Here is a 26,162-nt window from a genome sequence, read left to right on the forward strand (position 1 = left end):
TGATGGCCGCAGGCAAAAATGACTTCTGTGTCGCTTTGTGGTGCATCATGGGTGCAACAATCTGACACAGATGGTTAAAGAATAATAAAGCAATGGGCCCTGATGATATTCATCCCAGAGTTCTAAGAGGTATAGTGTTGGATTATTAACTGATCTTTTTATTCAAACTCTTGTAACAGGAGAAGTTCCCCATCACTGGTAGACAGCTAATATTGTGCCTATCCACAAGAAGGGCAGCAAGGTGGAAGCTGGCAATTACAGGCCAGCAAGTCTAACATCAGTTGTAGTCAAGTTAATGAAATCGCTCCTGAAAAGAAGGATCATTGATCACTTAAAAACACACATCCAAAGCAGCATGGCTTTACTGATGGCAGATCATGTCAAACTAATCTGACTGGATTTTTTGACTATATTACCAATGTTTTGGGTGGTGCTGTGTAAATGTAAAATATAGCACCTAGGGAAAAATAATCTCTTGAGAGATTACAACATTGGGGGTACATTGTTGGCCAGCACTCCAGAGGAAAAGGACTTGGGGGTACTTATTTCAGATGATTGCAAAATGCACAGTGTGGCCAGGCAGTGGGGAAAGTGAATAGAATTCTAGGATGCATCACTAAGCCTGCTTTCCTCAACACTTGAAAAATAACTAGTGTTTTTGGAGCGTTTTTGATGCATTTTTGGAGCATTGTGTTATAATTAGTGCAACGCATGGGGCATTTTTTAAGCGTTTTTCAAGCATTAGCGCTCCCCCCCTTTCAAATCATGACTTTTTACAGACCTTCCCACATGTGCAGTGCGATTTTGGAGCGTTTTTGAAGTGTTTCTGAGGCGGTTACCATTGATTTCAATGGGAAGAGGCGTTTTTTTTTTAACTCCCCAAACATGCCTCAAAGATGCTGCAAGCAGGAGTTTTTACACCGCTCCGCAAGCACAACGTCTTAGTGTGAAAACATACATAGATATACATTCACAAACACAGGGAAGCAGTTTTCTTGAGCTTTTCAGGTGTTTTTTTTTAATGCCAAAACATTTGAAAAACTCCTCAGTGTGAAAGCAGCCTAAAGAGGTCACCAGCAGGAGAAAGGAGGTCCTGATTCCCTTATACAGATATTTAGTTAGACCTCAGTTAGAATACTGTGTCCAGTTCTGGAGACCTGGAGATCAAAGATATTGATAAGATAGAACTAGTCCAGAGACAGGTAACAAAAATGGTGAAAAGTCTGCGGGGATAAAACATATCAAGAGCGACTTCAGGAACCTAACATGTACAGTCTGGAGGAAAGAAGAGAAAAGGGAGACATGATTGAAACCTTGATCTTGTCTTCTCCAACCACTGCGCTCCCCACAACCTTACTAACACCTCCTTTCCTCTCTCTGACCACAACCTGATTACCTTCTCTATCTCCTCGTCCTCCAACGCCTACCCCTCCAAATGTCACACTACTACCAGCCGTAACCTCCGCAACCTTAACCCTGCCCCCCTCCACTCTGCAGCTGATCAACTCCATGACAGCATCCTCCCCCTGTCCTGCCCGGACTTGGCTATGACTGCCTACAACAACGCGCTGTCAACAGCCCTTGACTCACTAGCGCCTTTAACCACACGCAACATCAGACCCCGACTGCTCCAGCCCTGGCAGACTGATCACACCAAAACCCTCAAACGACACAGTCGTGCACTGGAGCAACTATGGCGCAAAACACAATCCCAACAAGCCTTCACCCACTACAAATCTGCCTTCCGCACCTACACCTCCTCCCTCCACGCAGCCAAACAAGCCTACTTCCTGACCCTCATCAAGACCCTCTCCTCCAACCCTCGCCGACTCTTCTCCACCTTCAACTCTCTCCGCCCCCACCTCCACCCAGCACCTCACTCACCGCCCTTGAGATTGCCAATCACTTCAAAAACAAGATTGACACAATTCGCAAGGACATTGCCGCAACTCACACACCCTCTCAACCCGTTCCCTCTCACACAGCTACCCCCTCATCCCTCCTCCCCCTCGACATTACCCGCAGGGACTTCGTCACTGATCAAACTCCCTCCAACCCCGTTCCCCCTCACTCAGCTACCCCCTCATCACCCCTCTCCCACGGCCCCACCACTGCTCTGACCTCCTCTTCCACCCCACCATACATTCCTCATACTGAAGCTTCCCTAACACTCCACACCTTTGACCTTACTACCATCGAGGAAGTCTCCAAGATCCTCTCTGATGCCCGCCTCACCACCTGCCCCCTCGACCCTATCCCCTCACAATTCCTACGACCTCCCTCCCCCTCCATCCTACGCTCCCTCACCCACATCTTTAATCTCTCCCTCTCCTCCGGCACTTTCCTCTCCCCACTGAAGCATGCACACATCACCCCCATACTTAAAAAGCCCTCCCTGGACCACAATGACCCGAACAACCTCAGACCCATCTCCCTGCTCCCACTTACATCTAAACTCCTCGAGCGCCTCGTCTACACCCGCCTATGCTCTCACCTCAACGACAACAACCTCCTCGATCCCCTACAGTCTGGCTTCCGTCCCCTACACTCCACCGAAACCGCCTTACTCAAACTCTCCAACGACCTTCTAACCGCCAAAGCTAATGGCCACTATTCAGTGCTCCTACTCCTTGACCTCTCTGCGGCCTTCGACACAGTTGACCACCCCCTCCTCCTCAAAATACTACACTCCCTCGGCCTCAGAGATTCTGCTCTCTCCTGGCTCTCATCCTACCTGTCACAACGCTCTTTCAGCGTTACCTATAATGCTACCACCTCCCCCTCACTCCCCCTCTCTGTTGGGGTCACTCAAGGCTCTGTCCTTGGGCCCCTTCTCTTCTCCATCTACACCTCCTCTCTTGGCCAACTCATACACTCTCAAGGCTTCAACTACCACCTCTATGCCGACGACACACAAATCTATCTCTCAACCCCCCACCTCACCCCCTCGGTCTCTGCCCGAATCACACACCTACTGAGCGACATATCAGATTGGATGTCGCTCCACTTCCTTAAACTGAATCTCTCCAAAACCGAGTTTCTTGTCTTCCCCCCAGTCCGAACCCCACCCCCCATTGACTTCTCCATCACATCCAACAACGCCAATATCAAACCCGCCCTGCAGGCCAGAGTACTTGGTGTCATTCTGCACTCCAACCTATCCTTCCAGCCCCAAGTCCAATCTTTAACAAACTCGTGCAGACTCCACCTCCGCAACATCGCCAAAATCCGCACGTTCCGAACCCCAGAAACCACTAAACAGCTCATCCACTCCCTCATCATATCACGACTTGACTACTGCAACTCCCTCCTCACTGGCCTGCCTCGCCGCTGGCTATCCCCGCTTCAGTCGATCCTGAATACGGCTGCCAGACTCATTCACCTTTCCAACCGCTCCGTTTCCGCCACCCCCCTCTGCCAATCCCTCCACTGGCTTCCGATTGCGCAACGGATCAAATTTAAAATCCTAACACTGACGTACAAAGCTGTCCACCACACTGCCCCGAACTACATCACCGACCTAATATCCATCCCCCACAGCTATCTCCTCCTGTACCACTATCCCGTCCCTTCTAGATTGTAAGCTCGAAAGAGCAGGGCCCTCAATCCCCTCATGTTTTGCATTGTATTGGTATTGTTCTGTCACATGTTCTGTCCCCCTTTGTAATGTACAGCGCTGAGTGAACTATCGGCGCTTTATAAATACTGTATAATAATAATAATAATAATAATAATTAAGGGGGTGAACAGGGGCAGACTGACGATTTGGAAACTCGGGCACTGCCTGAGGGCCCGGGGTCAGTAGGGGGCCCCATGAGATGCCCCTGGTACCTTTTTTATAGTCTTTTTTGAGTTTGGGCAAGGACACAGGGGCCCCATGATCCCTTATTGCCCAGGGGCCCCATGAGTTGTCAGTCCGCCCCTGGGGGTGAATAACATTCAGGAGGGCAGTATTGCAACATGAAACCAAAATCATAAACACGGGGACATGACCTTAAACTGACTGGAGGAAAGTTCAAAACTAACCTCAGAAAGTACTATTTTACTGAAAGAGTAGTTGATACTTAGCATACCATTCCAGCATAGGTAGTGAGCCAGTCAACAGTAATATACCTGGGACAAGTATAGATCTATACTCAGACAAAAATGTTAACAACCCCCCCCCAAAAAAAACAAAACAAAAGAAAAACGTGCAGACTCGATGGACCACTCAGTCTGCCATCACTTTTCTATGTTTCTATGGTACTCCGCAGACTGACCAGGGTATTGTGGAGTGGGTAGGAGGAGTTGTCCAAGATTGAATATATTCCTTTAATTGACCTTAAAGTACTCCTTTTGATGGGGGTTCTCTTTATAGATGATCTAAACCAAAGAGCAAATGAAATATACCAGGAGCATACCAGTCCTTATATGTAGTTTTTTTCAGGCTAAGAGCATGTTCTACAAATACAGAAAAAAATCCTTTGTTTGTAATGGAGATGAGGAAAGGAGGAAGTTACAGTCAAAACTAGAAGAGCAGCCAAGGGTAATATTGTTGCCTCTTCATAGATACTTCTTCCTAAGGGATGCCATGTTTAGTAAAATCCCTTACTAATTTCAATCTATAACTAAAGGCAAACTTTTTTTTGTTTTGGATAGTTGTGGAGTGAAGATGGTTTAAAACACCTGTTAGGTTATTATTGCTGCCTGTGTCCCTTTTAGGGAGATTCACTTTCTCTGATTGTCCTGTTTACTTTTATTGTTGTGCATATTTCACATTCTCTTTAGGATTTGAATGTGTTGCTGTTAAAGAGTAGGAACTCCTTCCTAAACTAAGATGGTGGAGATCCCTATCTGGAATGTTACAATCTACATTGCTCTGGAACAGGAGGAGCACAAATAGGTCATATCCTTAAAACATATGAAAACCCAAATACAAATATTTGATACATTGATACTTACCAGTCCTCAAATGTGGCAGCTACATTTGTTTTATTTTTTAAGGCTTTTATTCTTTTTTTTTGTTACTAATTTTTACTTGGTAATCCTGCAAATAGCAACATTTCTGTCCCTGGGTAGATAAGCTCACACTGTCAGGTGTCTATGATAGTTAGCCCTTGTGGATCACCAAATCGGGGTTCCCCAGGACATGAAATCTAAGTCCCAGCCCGCTTCTTCACCAGGGTCGTTGATGGTGGGGATAGACTTGTATCAAGTTGAAAGCAGGTTGCTGCCCCAAGTACACCCAGCTGAAGATGTGGCGACCACTTACGTGTGTGGAGTACCATGGCTGGAGGTAGAGAGGAATCCAGGAAACAAACCGAGGACAGGGTGGGTGGGAGACAAGCACAGATGGTACACGAAGCCACAGTCAGTACACAGGAAGAAGTCAGACACTGAATACATGTAATTCCAGGCAAACGGAAGCACAGAGAACTGGAAAGTTGCTCAGGAAATGCAGACTACACTGAGCATGTCTCATATAGAGCAAACTGGGAGGTGGGCCAGGAATTGATTGAAGGGAAAGGAAATATAAACTGACAGAATAGCAGGCAATGTTAATATGTGAGTATGGAAGCCAAACAACACACGTGATGGAAATACAGGTCTAGGAGAACCACTGCAGCAAGGAGATAAGAATTACACAGGTAGGAAAACTGCAGGCTAACTCGTGACACACTCCTCTCCTGCATCTATGGAAGGAGCAATGATTTTGTCATCCAGGCTAGATTTCAAACATGTCTGCCTTTTTCCCCACACCCTTTCTGGGGTATGATAGGATTAGTAGTCTAAGAAAGAAATATAGAATTACTTCTGATGTCTGCTCAGCTCATAGTAAACGACACACAGCATTTCTGGAATCAACAGGTATTTTCTGTACTTGCTGAAAATGTTCCTAACCAGAAAAATAAAGGCAGCCACAACACTGAAGGACTGATAAGCTACTATACAATATATTCCTGTTCCTTGGTTTAGTTTCAATTTAACCAGTAATCCTCTATGCTATGGCCAACTTTGCTTTCGAGAACTCCATCACCTGTATGACCAAAATAAGAAGAGCCTGCTGATTTGGACTGGGACTCAGACATGCAACTTTGTACTTCACTAGAACTTGCCATTAAAAAGGAAGATGGAGAAGAGGTCATTCTAATATATATGCTCAAAGATAAAGAATGGGTAGGGGGTGGAATGTGAATGTGAAAGCACTGACTTTATTTTGTGTGGGGAAATTTTTGGGGAAAGTTTACTTTAGAGTATCCTATTTTTCTGTGCTTATTAAAATTGCTTTATTTCACTGAGTACCAAGAATAATTTGGCAGTATGTCAAGGAGGCGTGTGACACTGCCCCCTTAAAGTTGCACTCTGGTCCCTCACAATTTCTGAAAAAAAATTTACCCTTTTGTGTTTCTTTTGTTTTGTATAACTAGTCCCTGCATCCCCTAAAGTTTCTCTTTGCAGTACAAACACTGTTCTTGCAATGGCACAGCACTGATAGTGTTGAAATTAGGCACAGCTTACTAGTCATAATAAATGCTCCTTCGATTGTAGGGTATTTTAGGCCAAATCAAGTGCATGTATCATGTAAAGGCTATCTTATCTAACTCCTTATATACAATTATATTTGAAAAGTCATACAATGGCCATTTGCATAATTAACTGAACGGTTGTCTAAAATGCTCAGCTCCTGCTTGAGGAGATGTACATTTTAAACATGTTCATTTACAATAAAGGTGTGCTGTTAAGGTGTATCTTTATGTTGGACAGCTATCCATCTTGTTGCATTGCATTGTCCCAAATCTGCACATGATGCATAACACAGACATGTAGGCATGGGCATGTCTACATCTAATTTTTGGGCATCTTACATCTTAGACGGCAAAAGATGCATCTATAAAACATGGTAAAGTGCATTCATTATAAAGCAAGTACAATCTACATAAAACACCCTAATACAATGATGTGTGTATAGCCCAACTGTGAGTAAGATCAACTAAGGTGGTGGCGGCACCTAGCATTCTACATAAGAATGTATTTGGTCCAGTTTGATATGCATAGGCCATTTGCATCTACTTTGTGATCTAAAAATATATTTCTGTGCATTTAAAGCATGCATCATTACAATATTATTATTATTATTATACAGGATTTATATAGCGCCAACAGCTTGCTCAGCACTTTACAATATAACGGGAGACAATACAGCAATGATACAGTTCAATACAGGAGGGTTAGGAGGGCCTGATCCTGGGAGCTTACAATCTAAGATATAACACATCAGTACGCAGTGAAGGTCTCCAGCCTGCAGTATGCCCTTGAACTGACTGCATTCTATGTGCTAAAAACAATGCGATAGAGAATATGTCAATCTGTCCCTGGTACAATAGTAATATCTATCGTCTGTCCTTTAAGGAATAAGGTAAAAAGCAAATAGAGATTTGGAAGACTCCACAGCTGGAAAAGTATGGCTGTGTCAGACATTTCTTATCTTTACAAAATGATTTATTCATTTTCTGGGAAGGTTACGTGAACCATTGTGAACATTGCAGTTTGCTATGGTATCATTATTTTGCCTCCAACATTAACATTTGTCTTCTGTAAGGTATCCTTTTCACTTTATACTGTAAATACACTATATTCTTCTTAGAATAAAAAACAAAAAAAAAAACATTGGATATATCCTAAATTAACAAAAACTTTCCAAGGAATGCAAGGCATAATTTAAAACAAGAAAAAGAGTTTAGAGGTTTAGTTAAATCTTTAAAATAAGGAAGATTGTTTTTGCAACTGGTGTTCCATTTAAAGATGTCCCCCTTTATTCTTGTTCCACTGACAATTCTAAAAGTTTGAATTTCTCATTACCTTCCTGTTTTGGTTAAAATGGTAACCAGGACAAATAGAATGAATCTCCCCAATGGAGCCATATGCAGCAAACAAAATTTGACAAAGGTTCTCACCTTTACTCAGTTTAACCAATTCTAAAAACAAAGCTTGCCTACAGATGAATATTCTTTTCCAGCAGATGGTACATTTTTTTTCAAAATTATTTTATATAGTTTGAGTTAACAGAGGTCCTAACTGAAATGATATAGACTTAAAAAGGATAACTGATTGGACTGTACATGCAAAATGTTACTTTTGCAATGAAAAGTGGGTTCAGTAATCTTATTCACAGGTAGCACAGTGAGTAAATGGTTAGAACTTCCGCCTGGCAGTACTAGGGTTGTTGGTTCGAATCCCAACCACAGCACCACCTGCCTGGAGTTTGCATGTTCTGCCTGTGTGGGTTTCCTCCAGGTACTTTGGTTTCCTCCCACAGTCCAAAGACATCCTGGTAGGTTAATTGGCTCCTGTCTAAATTGGCCGTAGTATGTGTATGTATGAATGTGAGTTAGGGACTTTAGATTGTACACCCCTTGAGGGTTAGGGACTGATGTGAATGTACAATATATACAGTTGTGTCCAAAATTATTCAACCCCCAATGCTGTAAAGGGGTTTAGGGACTATAGTGTACATTTGGAATTGTATTCAGAATCAAATCCTACAAGGACGTTGTAACTACCCAAATGCAACTAAAATGACATCAATTGTTTATGTAATACAGTAGTAAATGGTTCTTATGTGGTTTCTTCATTGCCACAATTATTCAACCCCTTAAAGACTACCACTCTGAAGAACAGAGGTTCATACAGGTGCTTTCCATCAGGTATTGAAAACACCTGTGGATGTCACCGAGCAGCAATCAAGCATAATAAGCACCAATTAGGCAGCTTTAAAATGACTGTGATACTCAGCTCCTTCTAGACATTTACTGGTGTGGTTACAAACATGGTGAAGGCAAGAGAATGGTCCAGGAAGACAAGAGAAGAGGTGATTTCTCTTCACAGGAAGGGCAATGGCTATAAGAAGATTGCAAAGATGTTAAACATACCAAGAGACACCTTAGGAAGCATCATTCGCAAATTCAAGGCAAAGGGCACTGTTGAAACGCTACCTGGTCGTGGCAGAAAGAAGATGCTGACTTCGACTGCTGTGCGCTACCTGAAGCGTAGAGTGGAGAGAAGTCCCCGTGTGACTGCTGAGGAACTGAGAAAAGATTTGTCAGATGTGGGTACAGAAGTTTCAGCCCAGACAATAAGACGCACACTGCGTAATGAAGGCCTCCGTGCCAGAACTCCCAGGCGTACCCCCTTGCTGTCTCCAAAGAATAAGAAGAGTCGACTGCAGTATGCCAAAAGCCATGTGGACAAACCACAAAAGTTGTGGGATAGTGTTCTGTGGACTGATGAAACAAAATTAGAACTGTTTGGGCCCATGGATCAACGCTATGTTTGGAGGAGGAAGAACAAGGCCTATGATGAAAAGAACACCTTGCCTACTGTGAAGCATGGTGGAGGGTCAATCATGCTTTGGGGCTGTTTTGCTTCTGCAGGTACAGGGAAGCTTCAGCGTGTGCAAGGTACCATGAATTCTCTTCAGTACCAGGAGATATTGGATGGAAACGTGATGCAGTCCGTCACACACCTGAGGCTTGGGAGACGTTGGACCTTTCAACAGGACAATGATCCCAAGCATACCTCCAAGTCCACTAGAGCATGGTTGCAGAGGAAAGGCTGGAACATTTTGGAGTGGCCATCGCAGTCACCAGACTTAAATCCGATTGAGAACCTCTGGTGGGACTTAAAGAAAGCAGTTGCAGTGCGCAAGCCTAAGAATGTGACTGAACTGGAGGCCTTTGCCCATGAAGAATGGGCGAAGATACCCGTAGATCGCTGCAAGACACTTGTGTCAAGCTATGCTTCACGTTTAAAAGCTGTTATAACTGTAAAAGGATGCTGTACTAAGTACTAAGATTGAATGTCACTTGGGGGTTGAATAAAACTGATAATGCTGTGAGCACAGAAAAGACATTTGTGGTTATTTCATTATAACTGTTATGTTATATTTGTCTGACCTACAAGTGCCTCTTTAATGTAAATGTAAGCAAGATGACTGAATGATCAAAAGCAATGTCAAACTGGCCAAAACACTCAATTTCAGTGGGGGTTGAATAATTTTGGACACAACTGTATATGTAAAGCGCTGAGTAAATTGACTGTGCTACATAAGTACCTGTAATAAATAATGTACGAAAAAGTAGAGTTTGTATCCAAGATACTCCTTGGGAACAAAGCTTTTGTAAAATACCAAGTTAAATAACAGAATGCCAAATAATTTGCCATCAAAAATGCTCCCCTGGCTTTTCTTCTGCATCTTACTCCCATCCCACTTAAAAGATACAAAAACTGTTTTTAAATATCCAACCTATTCTGATTTAAACTTTTTGGTGAGAGATAGTGATCCTGTTCACAATTAAACAGAACTTATTTAATGTATATACTGCTTTCCTATGTACATTTTGAACATGTATTTTAATTTTGTGGCTCTGTGTAATGAGAGTTTCTTCAGTAAAGATTTAAATTAAAAAAGAAAAGAATGCCAAATAAAATGTTTCCTCCAGAGTCTTCAGTAGCTTCCAGTGATTAGACGCCACTATTTCCTGCTGTAATTTTGTGTGATGGGATATTAGATTGTAATTACATCAACATTGCAAGACGTCATCATGTGCGTGAACTTTAAAAAACAGGATTCTCATCTTTGAAGAGAATGGAATGTAGTATCCCAGACCATCTTAGGCCCTCTAGGGACAGAATTCATGGAACTTTATGCGTTTTATGAAGGCAAATGTTTTATTGCTTTTATTTTTTACAAGTAGTAGGATAAATAATTTTATTTTCTTACTGAATTTAAAGACAATACTATATTCTTGTCATTTAGTTATCTTGAGGAGTGCAAGCTTATTGAATAATGTACAGTGAGCCTCAAAATTGCACTTACTCTCTACAGTGTGCACCTGTAATGTGCACCTTTGGACAAAACATTTTGTAAAATTGAGGCTAGAGTGGGGTAGAACTAAAACCCCCTCAGAATTTTTCTGGTGTCTGTGTTCCCCTGACAGGGTTCTGTTAAATTTCTGTCCTGGAGACAAAAGAGTAAGTAAAAATTATACCTCTTGAAAGTGAGGGTAAATGCCTTCTTAGACAGAACACCAGAATAGATGTTCCTTTGATAGATTTCCCCTTGTCTCATGTTTCTTTCACAGTTTAGCCCTGGTTCACACTGAAGGTGGCTTTGAAATTGTGCTACTTCAATTGAAGTAGCATGACTTCAAACCTGCTGGTCAGTACAATTTCATGTTTGGCTTTCGCAACCTCATGCACAGATGTCTATGTAAGTCACACATGAAATCGCCAAAATAGTGCAGGAACCTTTTTTCAAATTCGGTGCAGCACCATAAAGTCGGAGTTGCACCAATTTGAATGGTTCCATAGACACAAACAGAGTGCGACTTGTCATGCAATTTGGAACTGTCAATGTGAATGATAAGTCACATTAGTGTGAACAGGGGCTTAAACCTGCCTCTGAATATATTGGGCCTGTGTAATCTCATAAATTGAGCCCCCTCCTCAAGTGAAGAAAAACAGAGCAAGGTTCTGCCAGTGATTGCATCAAATAAAATGCTGTGAACGCTGATCTATTCTGCTAGCCTGCTTTGCAGCCACTGTTTGCTGAACCTTGGTAAAGCCTGATAGTGAGCTTTGGGAAAATAACAGAAATGCAGCAGCAGCCCTTGTTCTGCTAGACTGTTTTGCATCCCACTTTCTAAAGCCAGTAAAAATAACCATCTCACATCCTGTAATAGTAACTGGGAAGACCTAGGTATATTGTGATGTAGGGCGAGAGGTCCCAAACACTTCCGAACTTCCACCCTCCACGTGCCTGCTACATTGTACTGCTACATTCTTAGATTGTAAGCTCTAAGGAGCAGGGCCCTCCTGACCCTTTTGTATTGAACTGTATTGTTGCTGTATTGTATTTTGTAAAGTGCTGAGCAAACTGTTGATGCTAAATCTTGTATAACAATAATAATAATGATTGTACTGGCCATGCAAACAGTGTAAAAAGTCAGCTGACCCTGGAGTCTGCAGCCATGCATCATCCATCTAATGAGCTAGATAAATGACAGTAGAAATTAATTAACCCCCCCACGGTATTCCCGAGTGTAGCTCGGGGTTAACCTTCAGTACCGGTAACCCCGAGCTATACTTGGGATTACGCTGCAACGTTGCTCAGGGATTCCCTCCAGCACTTACCTTGTCCTGCACTCCCGCGATGTTCCCCCTGCAGCGTCCCTGGCCATCTCCTCTGGTCGATGTTCAGTGTTTTTGGTTCGATTACATTATTGAATTAAATTTATTATTATTATATTATTATTTTTATGATTATTTATTATATTATAATTTATGATTTCATGTTTAAAATTTTATCATACCCGTGATGTTTACTAGACTCTTGTTCAGACAGATTTCAGTGAGTTATTCCTAAGAATTACAGGCCTACAATAAAAAGACAACATATTTCCATGCAAAAAAATTTGCCGCTTTGAGCACAGAAGTACTGACATAATCAGACTGCAGCGGTCTTGCAATTCATGAGTGTCCTCTGTCTTTGAAATGTGTGAACATTCAGAAGTTCTGGAACTGCAGCCAATCAGGAAAGGTATGGCATTGTCATATGACAGTAACAGAACTTCTTGATTGATTGCAGTTCCAGAGTATCTGATTAATTGCACATTCCAATTACAGAATACACTTACTCAATTGTGGGATGATTACTGTTCAATTTATTTCAGTCTTGCCTGCAGATTATAGGGTCACATGTACTCCACTAAAAAATATTCTGCTGTGTGCATAAATGTTTGGCTGTTTTGCCAAGGCCAGTGCAAACCATCGTATATCATTATTAACTATTGGGATCCTTTGCACTGCAGCTGGCAAAATTAACAAATACAGTCTAATGCATGAGGGGTCCAGAAAGTCTGGTAAACAGCCATTTTTAGCTGGGCTAAATAATATGTTCATTGAACAGACACGTCCTACTCTTGGCATCTGCAACAAAGCTCCTTATAGGATAGGATACCACACACAGTATTCCTGGATGCTCTGCTTCATTTCATGCAAAATTAAAAACAAAAACCCCTATATATACATTGACTAGTCTTCCTTGCAGGTTGCCAACCATCAGTAAATTTACTGATAGTTTGTAAAAATTATTTTTAAATAGAAGCAGGCTAGAGCTGGTGGCAGAAGGAACAGGTGGCTGCATTTGCCGATCCTGCTCCTCTTGTTCCTGCTGTGGATTGGTCTCAGCTGTGCTATGTCTGCCTCCTCTCTGCATACATAGGTAGTTGGAACCCGGTGCTTGCCTGGTGGCAACAGCTCCTGGAGCCTTTGCCTACAGCCCCATGTGTCCCGCAGCTACATTACACTCTCCTGAGTAACCTATCCTGCTCTGCTAGACTTACAGTTCTCTATCAGGTACTCTGTCAAGGAGGAGGATTTGGAGGTGGAAGTAGAGCAGTGCACTGGAGAAGAGGGCGAACTGGGGGAAAAGGGGGCACCGCTGTACTCTGCACTCAGAACACAGTGCACACCTGAACCCTGAACTCTGTATGCTGCACACCCTTGAAACCTGCACTCTGTATTCAGAGCACCGCTGAACCCTGCACTCTGTATTCAGTACACCCTGAAACCTGCACTCTGTATGTAGCGCACACAGCCCACCACCACCCCAGTTTATTAATTGGGGGAATTTCTGAGGGTTAATTCCTGCCGGCTCGCAGGAACTGTACACTGGACTGTGATTTTTAGGACTGAGGCAGGCAGCATGTATCACAGGTTCCGCAAAAGAGGCTTCTCCCATAAAGTGCTTAGAAAGGCAAGGAAAAAAGCTTGGGACTCGAATAGGGATGACCTCCTGCACCCACCTCCACCCACAAAAGAACTAGGGACCAAAGTGGCCCCAACTAAAATCATAACAAAATATGGTGCACAGTGGATGTAGATGAGAGATATCCTCAAAAAACATTGGGGTGTCTTAATAAAATCGCCTGCTTTGGCTGAGATTGTGGGACTGTGCCCTCAGATGGTGGCTCGAAAGGTGCGTACTTTAAGAGACTCATTTGTACACTCTGAGTTTCGGGAAAAAACAGCAACAAATTGGCTTGCAGAGCTGCCCCCTCTCAGGGGCATGCATGCATGTGGCCACTGTCAAATTTAAGTGATTTATTATAAAAGACTTCATCAACTGCTCTACTACCTGCCTTGTCTACATGTTGGAATGTCCCTACAATAAATATTATATAGGGAAAACAAAGCAGCAGCTGCATGTGTGGACTGGGGAGCATCTCCGCAGTATCAAGAAGAAAGATGATGAAAGTCTACTATCATTATACTTTATAGAGTACCATAATGGAAAACCCAATTGAATGAGATTAAGGGAATCTTCGATCTGCATTTACCATTATGTAAAGGAGACTTTAATACTATTTTAATGCAAAAAGAAAAGACGTGGATTTTCAAATTGGGTACACTTGCCCCACAGGACCTGAATACTTAGTGTAATTTACAGGTATTCTTGGATCAGTGAGGCTACTGCATATATTCTTTGGTGTTGTGAGCCTATTAGTATTCTTACCATCTTGGGCTTGAATTGAGGGGGAAAAAAATCCTCCTCCTTTCTACAATATAACTATGAGGCCCCTTTCACACGCGCGGTTAGATTTCAGCTTTTAGCTGCGGATAGAGGAACTTATTTACCGCAGCTAAATGCAGACAATGCATTCCCATTCACACGCTGCATTTAGCAACGGTTTCATTATGTGCAGTTATGTGCATTTAGAAAAAATTAATTTGACTGCGTCCAGGGCCGATTTAACGCAGCTATCTGTACATAACCGCAGGAAATCGCAGTGCACTATTTCACCTGCAGATAGCAGCAGCAAAAAAGCAAGAAATCAACAGGAAGCACATGAAAATCACAAGGGATACCTGGGAATGACATAGGAAGTTGAAGGGAGGATAGAAGCAGAGAGGAGCAATGGTGGCCCGTAATATCTCTCATGAGGCCATTATAGCATTGGTGCACGACTGACCAGAGATATGGGACCGTGAATGCCCAGGAATTCTCTGACAGAGTCATGAAGAGGCTGAAATTGGAGGAAGTATGACAATTTCTGACTCCAAACTGGGAAAATATGTCACCAAGTGAACAGGAGAACCGTGGTGAGTGAATCGATTGATGTGTGAGGTGCATATACATGGGGTCATTTGCCCATAGCACCCATACCTGAAAAATAGCAAATGCATTTTCCTATGGTACTTGTTTGCTATGGTGTCATATGGCTGTTTTAAAAGTAAGGAACGACAGTTTTATAGCTGCTGACTTTTATTTTTCGTTTTAAATGGAACTCTGCTTTAATATTTGCAGGAAAGGAGATTTCTACAAGATGGAGGTCCCTGCGTGACCGCTACAGGAAGGAACTCCATGAAGAGAAGTCTGCAGAGAGAAGTGGAGCACCTTCAACACGCCGTCAGCCTAACCCCCATGCAGAGGCCTTGTCATTTATGAGGCGCACCACAGAGATGCGACCGTAAGTTTATGGAATATTTTTTGCATCCAAGAAGTCTAATTTTAACTACCTTATTATTTGCTCTATCTATGGATAGTATTGCCTGCTGCTAACTTCCACAACACCCACTGACCTCCATTGTAAATGTTCCATCAGGTATTACTAGAGTGCATCCTGTGGTTTACGCTATACCTGATTATAATAAGAAAACTTTAAACACTAAAAAAACTATATGGTTTGTAGAGAAATTATACATTAATCTTGATCCTCAAGGTTGTATGCTATTATGTTTACCTAGAACCATCTCAACCATACCTGCAATAAGGCGTGCAGGTATTTCATCAGACAATGGAACGGAAGGTGAAGCAAACCAAGATACAAATGCAGAGACAGTTTCTCCTGAGGAAAATCAACTCAAGCACCTGTGGTATGTTTCACAATTGTCATGTCACAATTTCACCTTCAAAAATGGCAGCTGGTGTTGGTGCAGTGACATATTTGTAGAAAAGAATAATCTGTATTCTCATTAAATTTACAGGAAAATATAGAAAAGAGAGTCCATTCAAGTTCTACCACCCGTCAAACATGCCGTCCTCAGCATGAGCCTCCTATTGAAGAATATTTTGATCACCTCCTTGAAGAATTGAAAAAGCAATCGCAAGCTCCTGCCTCACAAGTTGCTGATGAATTCTTGAATATGTCAGACCCCAATGTGATGTTTTGCAGAATTTTACTGTCTGCAATCAGAGAGGTTCCTCCTGATAAGCGTACTAAAGTTAAAGGGGATCTATACTTATATATTATGTTCATAGTTTCTGCCTGCAAAGAGTTACGCCCTTTTCCTAGATTTCAGCCCTGGGCATTGGGTTTTAATACACCTAGTGGATCCAAATCATTGCCCGGCCATCATTGTTATGACACTACACCTGCCATTAGCCATCCTTACTCAGGACCCCTACCAATGTACACACCTTTCCAATCTAATAATGGTTTTCAAATAATGCATGAGCAGCCAACCCCATGTCGTCCACCCTCATCTTTATCCTCCCAATCTGATTCACCCATAGATGTTGGCAGGGAACCTAGCCATTCTTCCATACCTTCCCCTTACCCAGTTTATGAACACTTGTAGTTTTTTATTGCTTCTAATTTGTTATTTATATGTCTGTTTTATTTTTATATTGTGGTTAATCTGATTGATAACTTTCCTGTAAGCAACTAATCCAACTTCCTGCTGATTGACTTTATTGTATACTTGTCTAAAAACAGGTATTCATCCTTTAGATTGTAAACTCCATGAGTTGGGCCCTCATATTCCTTCTATACTGAAATGTATTGTAATTGTATTGTCTCCCTTATAGTGTAAAGCGCTGCACAAACTGTTGGCGCTATATAAATATATATAATAATAATAATAATGGCATAGTCAAACTGCTTCAATTTAACCATTTCAACATCCCTTTTGTGTCCTCTGCTCCAGTCAAATGCCATCTTGTCTGCACACAGCGGGCAAAACAAAAATGTGTCCAAATAAGATGAATGACAGTATACTTTTCACTATTTACAAATCCTATTGAATCTAGCCAAACAATTTCCAACAATTTCCTGATTTTTTGCAAAAAGAGAGCTTACCAACACAAAATCACTACAAGCAGTTGATGCCTGATAACAATCAGCAGGATGTTGGACACACTTTGAAGTGTGATTGTGCGTTTCACAACCCAAGGTTCTTAAAAAAAATTATGTTTTCAAGCAATACATGTGGCCACTGTAAGCACTGTAAGTATACTTCGCTCACAGCCCTTCTGTATGAAACAAAATATGTTTTTGCCACATTACATGATGGGAATACTTGAAGTTTTTGTGATTTCTACAAGGGATTTTTGTGACTCATGTTATTACACCTGCAATACTGACTCAAAAAAGAGTTGTATACTTGAAACTAAAAAGCTTTCACATTATTCCAAAGGGACTTTTTGTTGTATTATATATGCAAGCCTGTATGTTCAGGGTTTTGTATTTTGAAGGCCTAAGGTCTTCTTTCTTTGTTTAACCCCTTGACGCCGACATCACACAAATATGCGCGCTCACGGAACTGGGCCATGGGGCCACGTATTTGCGTACCTGTCTTTGTGCTGGGAGCGTGCCACACTGCGTGCTTCCAGCACAAAGACCGGGGTGTCACTGAGAGCACCAGGTCCCATTCTAACAATCGGGACCCAGGACTCCAGATTCTGGGTCACATGATCGCAGTGATAGCCTCTGATTGGCTATCACAGTGATCAGTCACTGTGCAGCCCGGTCCCCTTGTTTTTTTCTCTCTCTCTATGAATGGAGAAGAGAGATACATTGTATCTCTGTAACTCCTGGCATAGAGAGAAAAAAAAAATGTTTGTTAAAAAAATAAAATAAAAAATAAAGAAAAAATACCTAGATCAATGTTTGATCTAGTTCAGTCCCAGGGTTAGTGTTTGGGTCAAGGTCAGGGTCAAAGGTCAAGGTCAAAGGTCAGGATTAAAAAAAATTGGTATCAGTGTCAGTTAGTGTCGATGTCAGTGTCAGTGTGTTTTAGGTAAAAAAAAAAAAAGACAAAAACAAAATGCGCACTATTGTTTCTGGGCTGTACTGTGGGTACAAACAACAAATATTATTATTATTATTATACAGGATTTATATAGCGCCAACAGTTTGCTCGGTGCTTTACAATTTAACAGGAGAAAATACAGCAACAATACAGTTCAATACAAGAGGGAAAGGAGGGCCCTGCTCCTCGGAGCTTACAATCTAGGAGTAAATAACATACACATATATGGTATCACTGCGATCGTCAAGAGCTGGAGAATTTATTTTGGGTTGTTCTTTGGTGGTAGGTAGAGATGAGCAAATTATTCAAAAATTCGATTCGGCTGATTCGCCGAATTTGCGGGAGAAATTCGATTCGATGCAAATTTATTCGCCGCGAATTTAACTTATTTAAAGGGTTTCTAGGCTTCAGAGAGCCTTTATATTAGTGCAGAACACTGTACCTTTAATTTAAATGCCCTTGGAGTCTGCTGGGGAAGAGAAATAATACTGTCAGTCAGTATGACATGCAGATGAGTGCCGTCGATCTTAGAATCACCGCACACTTCACTCATTTGGGCAGTCACGGGGCACGACGAAGAAGAAGAAGAAGAAGAAGAAGAAGAAGAAGAATGAAAAGAAGAATGAAAAGAAGAAGAAGAAGAATGAAAAGAAGAAGAAGAAGAATGAAAAGAAGAATGAAAAGAAGAAGAAGAAGAAGAATGAAAAGAAGAATGAAAAGAAGAAGAAGAAGAATGAAAAGAAGAAGAAGAAGAATGAAAAGAAGAATGAAAAGAAGAAGAATGAAAAGAAGAAGAAGAAGAATGAAAAGAAGAAGAAGAAGCATGAAAAGAAGAATGAGAAGAAGAATGAAAAGAAGAATTAAAAGAAGAATTAAAAGAAGAATGAAAAGAAGAATTAAAAGAAGAATGAGAAGAATGAAAAGAAGAATGAAAAGAAGAAGAAGAATGAAAAGAAGAATGAAAAGAAGAAGAAGAAGAATGAAAAGAAGAAGAAGAAGAATGAAAAGAAGAATGAAAAGAAGAAGAATGAAAAGAAGAAGAAGAAGAATGAAAAGAAGAATGAAAAGAAGAAGAAGAAGAAGAATGAAAAGAAGAAGAAGAAGAAGAATGAAAAGAAGAAGAAGAAGAATGAAAAGAAGAATGAAAAGAAGAAGAAGAAGAATGAAAAGAAGAAGAAGAATGAAAAGAAGAATGAAAAGAAGAAGAAGAAGAATGAAAAGAAGAAGAAGAAGAATGAAAAGAAGAAGAAGAATGAAAAGAAGAAGAAGAAGAATGAAAAGAAGAATGAGAAGAAGAATGAAAAGAAGAATGAGAAGAATGAAAAGAAGAATGAAAAGAAGAAGAAGAAGAATGAAAAGAAGAAGAAGAATGAAAAGAATGAAAAGAAGAAGAAGAAGAATGAAAAGAAGAATGAAAAGAAGAAGAAGAATGAAAAGAAGAAGAAGAAGAATGAAAAGAAGAATGAGAAGAAGAATGAAAAGAAGAATGAGAAGAATGAAAAGAAGAATGAAAAGAAGAAGAAGAAGAATGAAAAGAAGAATGAAAAGAAGAAGAAGAATGAAAAGAAGAATTAAAAGAAGAATGAGAAGAATTAAAAGAAGAATGAGAAGAATGAAAAGAAGAATGAAAAGAAGAAGAAGAAGAACGAAAAGAAGAAGAAGAAGAATAATGAAAAGAAGAAGAAGAAGAATGAAAAGAAGAATGAAAAGAAGAAGAAGAATGAAAAGAAGAAGAAGAATGAAAAGAAAAATAATTCCAGTACAGCAAAAAGTGTATCTGCAGAGAGCTCCGCTATTTCTGACAGTTCTCTGACAGTTCTGACAGTTCATTTACAGCGGTTGAAACATTGTATCTATTTATTTCCGAATATAAACATCTGTATCCTAAATGGAAACAAATAGATACAATGTTTCAACCGCTGTAAATGAACTGTCAGAACTGTCAGAGAACTGTCAGAAATAGCGGAGCTCTCTGCAGTGACACTTTTGCCGGCTGATCGGGGAAAATTCGATTCGTGCATCCGAAGTTTGCTAAAATTCGGATTCGATGCGAATCGAATTTTTCCTAATATTCGAAACGAATTCCACTTCGCCAAGTTTGATTCGCTCATCTCTAGTGGTAGGCTATGGTAATAACAAGAAACACACAGCTAAGTAAAAAAATGATTTTTTTTTTACTACTTTGGGCTAGTTTTCCACCAAATAAAAGCCCAATTTGTCCTGAAAAAAATGCGGTATAAGTCACCTGAATGTACAAAGTAGTTGTGATCACATGTACAGTTTTACTAACACATGTCAACCTTGCAAAATTGTGCTTCGGCATTTAGATTTGTTTTACCTTTAGGCGTGAAGGGGTTAATAAATGTGTTACTAGTTTACATAAAGCATACAAAAAATAAATCCAAAATAATTGGGCAAAGGTGTTGACTTTTTTTAAAATTTTATAAAACTGTTAAAACTTGTATACTATCTATAACAATATAACAAAATGTACAAAAGGTAAAAAATTTAAAATTTTACAGCAGTGTTAGCAACAATTGTACAAAAAAAAAATCTTCAACCAAAAGATTAGATATAGCTATTTTGCCATGGAACCTGTCCTTCTTCAGTAAGGAAATAGTCCGCAAAATGGTCACGTATTTGTAGGTCATGATTACTGGGACGAGTGCCAGTGTGATGACCTTGGGGTTCATTTGGAATCTGTTCTGGCAGATAACTGGACACATTCTCCTTTATCCTCAAAAAGTTATGGAGAGCACAGCACGCCAAAACTACGTTGACTGTGTGGCCAACCTCCAGGTGCATTGATGTTAATAAAACATGTAATTTAGATGTACAGATTCCAAAAGCACACTCCACCGTTCCCCATGCTCTACTCAGTCGATAATTAAATGTGCGTTTCCTGGAATCTGAGCCATGCTTTGTGTAGGGCCTAAGGAGGTAGGTGGATAACGCAAATGCCTCATCTGCTACAACCACTAGAGGCAGATCCAGCCCAGCAGTGCCAGGCAGAGGCCTTGATTGTGGCATTTCAAATTCCCCATATTGGAAACGCTGACCCATCAAAGAATTCCGAAAAATTCGAGAATCTCCAGAACTTCCATAAGCGCCAACATCCACAGCTATAAATTTCATATTTGCATCACTGGGTCCTAGCAGAACAATTGAGAAACATTTTTTGTAGTTGAAGAAGCGGGAAGCAGAATTGGTTGGCTTGATGAGACGGACCAAATGGTCAGTCCGCCCCTGTTCATCAGCTATTTCTTCCCACAAACTGGCTGTTGGTTCTGGCATTACTGAGTTTTTCAGTCCTTCCCACGGGGCAAGACAAGTGTCATGCACAATTGTTGACACAGTTGAAATCCCCATTAAAAAATGATGGTGTAGGGAGGGGAAACTGACACCAGTAGCAAGTTATCTGCAATACAAAATTGAAAATATTTGATAAAAAAAAATTAAAAAACGAAAGATAAAAAAATTACACATACATTCAGGTATTCAACCTACCTTAAAGTAACTAACAGCCATTCTTCCGCACTAATGCTTCGTCTCATATTGGTGTGCATTTGGCTCAGACGCCCTCTTACAAGGTCTATTAACTGATTGAAGGTTGCCACCAACATCCTGGTAAAATTGTAGAACTTGTCTGGGCGAGTGCGCATTTCTCCAAACATGAGGGCAAAGTAACCAATAGATGGATGCTGGGAGGTCAAGGGATGTACCCAGTAGAGACAACGTCTCCTCTGCTGAATCAGATCCATCTGATTCCTCCTTTTCATCCTCATAAGCAGCAAAATAAGTACTGCAATCAAATTGCTTCTGTAATCCATGATCACACTTCAGCAAAGATTGAGGTCCTCTCAATGACGAAAGAAGCAGACACTGAACACACTGAACAAAGACACAGGAAATGGGAGGGCACAAATGCACTATGGGTAGTCAAGGGACCAAAAAAACAATTTAGCTGCTACAGAAATGGCAAGAATGTTCCACTGCAGCTAAAACCAGCCGCATGTAAATGCACGTAGTCATTGTTAATCGCAATGTATAACCGCAAGTGTTTGCTGTGCCTTGAGTCTTGAATTCAGACATGCTTTTACCTGCGGCAGAAAAACCACCCGTGTGAAAGGGGCTAGATAATCGTCCCTTGCTCTCTTTGATAGGTTGATTATGTTTCACTGTGAATACTCGTGCAGATATTGTGTTGTGTGATTGTATATGTATGTAATAGGAGGGTGGCATCTAGTGTTATTGGTAGAGATCTACACTCCGCTCGGTATAAAAAACCTGTCCAGACTGGCCCCTCCTATCCCTGATTGGGCAGAACATGTTGGATTACATGTCATCACATCTCTGACGTAAGCGACTTCATCACGCATGGAGGCGGTCTCGGCCAGCTTATGATGCATTACAGTCCATCCAACCTATGCCCTCCATCATTATTAAGGGCTCCAACACCCCTATTTACATAGAAGGCTTCTCTGACTGTAAACTGTTCCCTCTATTGCCATCTGGTCGAATGTGGAGAAGTTATATGGTCTGGATCGGTGAACGTTGACCGCGGATATTTTGGAGGCCGGTTGGGTGAGCTTATATTTGAGACCCCAGAGTGTAAACTTGGGTACAAGGTGCAGACTTGATATTTTCCCATGTGGATTTGTGTTTATACACCTGACGTAAACCAAACACTCTTTAGCAGACTCTCTTACCCAACTATGTTGGCTGGATTGGTCTAAAATATTATACATATATGATGCTGATTACATCTGTTATGCATGCAACGTTGTAAATTAGCATTACACCCAGTTGCCACATCCCGGACTACTTAGACTGGCTTTGATGATTACCATCATGAGCATTGTGTTATAATTCATCAATACTTATTTTATTATCTCTGTCCAATGGCCTTACTTGATCTGTGGTTTTCTCTGGATGGACTCCACCTTATTGCCTAATTAACCTTTTGGTTCCAGTAATTAGGAATCTATAGAGGGTGTGTGGATGTGCATGGTGTGAGACTTCTGGCTGTACAGCTGCCCGTGATAACAAGACAATGGGGGAGATTTACTAAAACTGGTTCACTCAGAGTCTGGTGCACCTGTGCATGGTAGCCAATCAGCTTCTAACCTCAGCTTGTTCAATTAAGCTTTGGCAATAAAACCTGCAAGCTGATTGGTTTCTATGCAGAAGTGCACCTGATTTTGCACTCTCCAGCTTTAGTAAATTTTTGCTCTTTAGTGTTGTGACGGGGGTCACTTTGGGTGGGGGGCCCATGGAACCCAGCTCATTTTAGAAAGGTGGGGAGACCCCTGTCTCAGCTCCCCATATCCCTATAATGTGTAAGTCACCCTGTGCCTGTTAGTGGCACAGGGTGATGTGTCCTAATATTGGGGTGGGGGGTTGTTGATTGTTTAATGCCATGTGGTTGCATCCCATTGTTCTATTGTGTGTCTTGCTTGGGAGCAAACTATTATGGGATGTATGTGTTTGTGTATTAGCTTAGTGGGGGGGTGTCTCCAGCAGCCCTCCCTCCTGATGGGACTGGCTGCTGATGTGAAGTTTCAATACCTGTGTGTTTCTTGTTGCTAAGTGTAGATTGCCCAGCCCTGTGTAGAGAGGGGGGATTGTCCCCTGAATGTATAAAAAGCCAGTTCGAGTTTCAAATAAAGAGTTCCATGTTCAGACAGATTGGTGTCGTCTAGTCTTGTTTGGTCGTCTGTGGTGTCTGTGGTCGGTGTTCGGACGGGGAAGCGGTATTATAACGGAAGTACCCAAGTGCAGACTGGGTTGGTTCTGTTGCAAGTGTAGTTTATTTTTTTATTTGTATTAAAGCCTTGTTTTCAAAACCACGTGATCTGCTTGGTAACCTTCCTTTTGGGCCTTTCCTTAGCCTTTTTCTGCAGCACACACTTGAACCCTGCACTCTGTATGTAATACACTGTTATGCACCTTCTTAGTATTTATTGCCCTATAAAGACCCTCCCACCATTAGTGCAGGAGGTGTTACTGCTGCTTTCTGAATGTGTTTTTTTTTTCAGCCGAATGGGAATTTTGAATCGAAATACTGTGTCATAACAGCAAGCCAAGCATTTGGCTTGTGGCTGCTGCGCAGCCCCATTGAGCTCAATGGGCATGTTTGACAGGCGATGCAGTTTGGGAAACTTGACATACTGAGTACTGCCTCACTATGAAGCTAAGCATTGGAAGCCATGGCAATGTGTACTAACCCAAGCAGATGCTATTTTCATTTAGAGGTAGGTGGTCAGGGAGCAGTTCAGTTTATTCATCCTCTTGTAGGCCACTCCCATTGTTAGATGCAATCTGGTCATGCCTATTGCTCTCTTTGGCACACATAACAGAACTTGTTTTTCCACGGTATCCCAGCAGGGTGACTGATAATTTGTCATGCTGTGTTGACTTTGTAAATGTAAACCAGAACAATTACCTGTTATGGGTTTTGTTAGTGTTTACAGATTGTGTTTATACTGATTAAATATCGATTGTTTTAGTTTCTAATATGACTTCAGTGTTTTTTTCAGGTTGTCAGTAAAAAATGTGCTCTGGCAGTAAATTTTCCATGTTCTGTCAATAGAAAAAAGTTGCGAGAGGTTGGCAACCCTGCCTCCCTGGCTGAATACCCTTGCAGCTTGTCATGTGAAAGCCTTGCATCATTTGACTCAGAACACCAAGGAAAGTCAGCCAAGAAGGACTTCTTTCATTCAGACCTGCTCACAACTAGTCTGCATGTACAAGGGAACAGCCTAACATGAAATACTGTATTTTGGGTCTGTGCCATGATGATGGAGGTCTGCCAAATTACTCACAATGGACTGATAGTTAATATTTACCAAAGGCAGCTCTAGCAGTCCTTTTACCAGTCCTAGTAAATGTAGTCATATTAAAATTAAATGAGGATTTACAATAAGTCACACTAATAGCAAGATTCAATTTTTTTTAAAGCTACAGTAGTGTTTTACACCAGTTTCCCAAAAACATGTTAAGTTAACATAAGAAGAAGCTGATTCTGGGAGACTGTTGAGATGAAAGAAACCTCCTGCCCACCTGCTTTAGACTTGGATTACTTCAAGATTGCAGTAGTGAATTTTTAGGTAGGGATGTTAGGAATATATCTTTCATGTAGTCTAGAGATTATATGTATGAGAAAAAAAGTCTTTAAAAAAATTGAAAATCATAAGATCTGTAGACATGTCAGATAGCAAGTAGGAATTTCCTTCATCAATGCTCCTGCTCCCCTGGCATTTTCCGTCAACTCACGGATCTAGAAAGTATCTGCCACAGGCGGGAACCAATTCATTATTGCCTTTTTACCATTTACGCTGATCAGATTCGACCAATGGTGGACTTTACTCCTGTCTTTCTAAGTGGGAATCTGATCCTGCCATGCAGTTTACTGATTCACAAAAACAGAAAATCCTCCATTTTGCCAAGAAATCCTCTATTGCCACAATTGTCGAAGAGACTAGTTACAAGATTCCAGTTAAGTAAGGTAGCCATGAGGTCTACTATTATACAAGGTGCCCAAGATTCTGCATTGCATTTTTCCACAGGTATCAGAGTCGTGCTGGTGATGTGGCACTGGACGAGGCATGATGCTACACAGTTTTTGAGATTGCCCAAAAATTAAACCATTTTGGCAAGAAGTGGTCAGTACCATTAAACACCTGACAAATGTTGACCTGGTGGGGAAGTCTGCGGCATGCCTGCTAAATCTCACGACACTGTCCGTCAAAAACTATAAGGCTTCCCTTACAATTCAGCTGTTGAACACAACAAAGGTGTGCATCCCCTTGTGTTTGAGGTCTGTGAATGTGCATTTGAAGTCTTGTTGGTTTTCCAAAATCAATGTACTCAGGGACATGAAAGACTTCACAGATACCTTACATAACTGGGAAGAGACCTTTCATGACACACAGAGGCCCTGGCAATATTTTGTGTACACCAATGCCTATCTGCAGGAGGTCTCACAACCCGGATAAGCCCCCATGTCCTTTATTATGTGGCTAGAGAAATTGCTTTTCCTGGATTCTCTTTCTTCCTTTTGCCTCCTTTCCTACTGAACCTCTTCCTTC

The 26,162-nt window shown here is 41.3% G+C and overlaps 1 protein-coding gene and 1 pseudogene across 1 annotated transcript; one reads left to right on the plus strand and one right to left on the minus strand.

Annotated features, from left to right (window-relative positions):
* The first annotated feature begins 5,170 nt into the window (after positions 1-5,170).
* On the plus strand, positions 5,171-16,836 carry LOC149468020 (uncharacterized). Its single transcript, XM_089670969.1, has 2 exons — positions 5,171-5,275; positions 16,027-16,836. The coding sequence occupies exons 1-2, from the start codon at positions 5,171-5,173 to the stop codon at positions 16,618-16,620; spliced, it is 699 nt and encodes a 232-aa protein (XP_089527095.1). The 3' UTR covers positions 16,621-16,836.
* A 3,765-nt stretch (positions 16,837-20,601) lies between these two features.
* On the minus strand, positions 20,602-21,710 carry LOC149468021 (uncharacterized; annotated as a pseudogene).
* Between the last annotated feature and the right edge of the window lie 4,452 nt (positions 21,711-26,162).

The sequence above is a fragment of the Staurois parvus genome, unplaced genomic scaffold (assembly GCF_062004578.1).
Source record: "Staurois parvus isolate SC_StPar_1 unplaced genomic scaffold, SC_StPar_1.0 ptg000096l, whole genome shotgun sequence".
Lineage (NCBI taxonomy): Eukaryota > Metazoa > Chordata > Amphibia > Anura > Ranidae > Staurois > Staurois parvus.

Bases quoted from the DNA above. Each gene is read 5' to 3' on its own strand.
- LOC149468020 (XM_089670969.1), top strand. From the start codon at position 5,171: ATGGTGGGGATAGACTTGTATCAAGTTGAAAGCAGGTTGCTGCCCCAA. The intron at 5,276-16,026 runs GTAGAGAGGAAT...TTAAATTTACAG, and splicing joins GTGGAGTACCATGGCTGGAG to GAAAATATAGAAAAGAGAGT.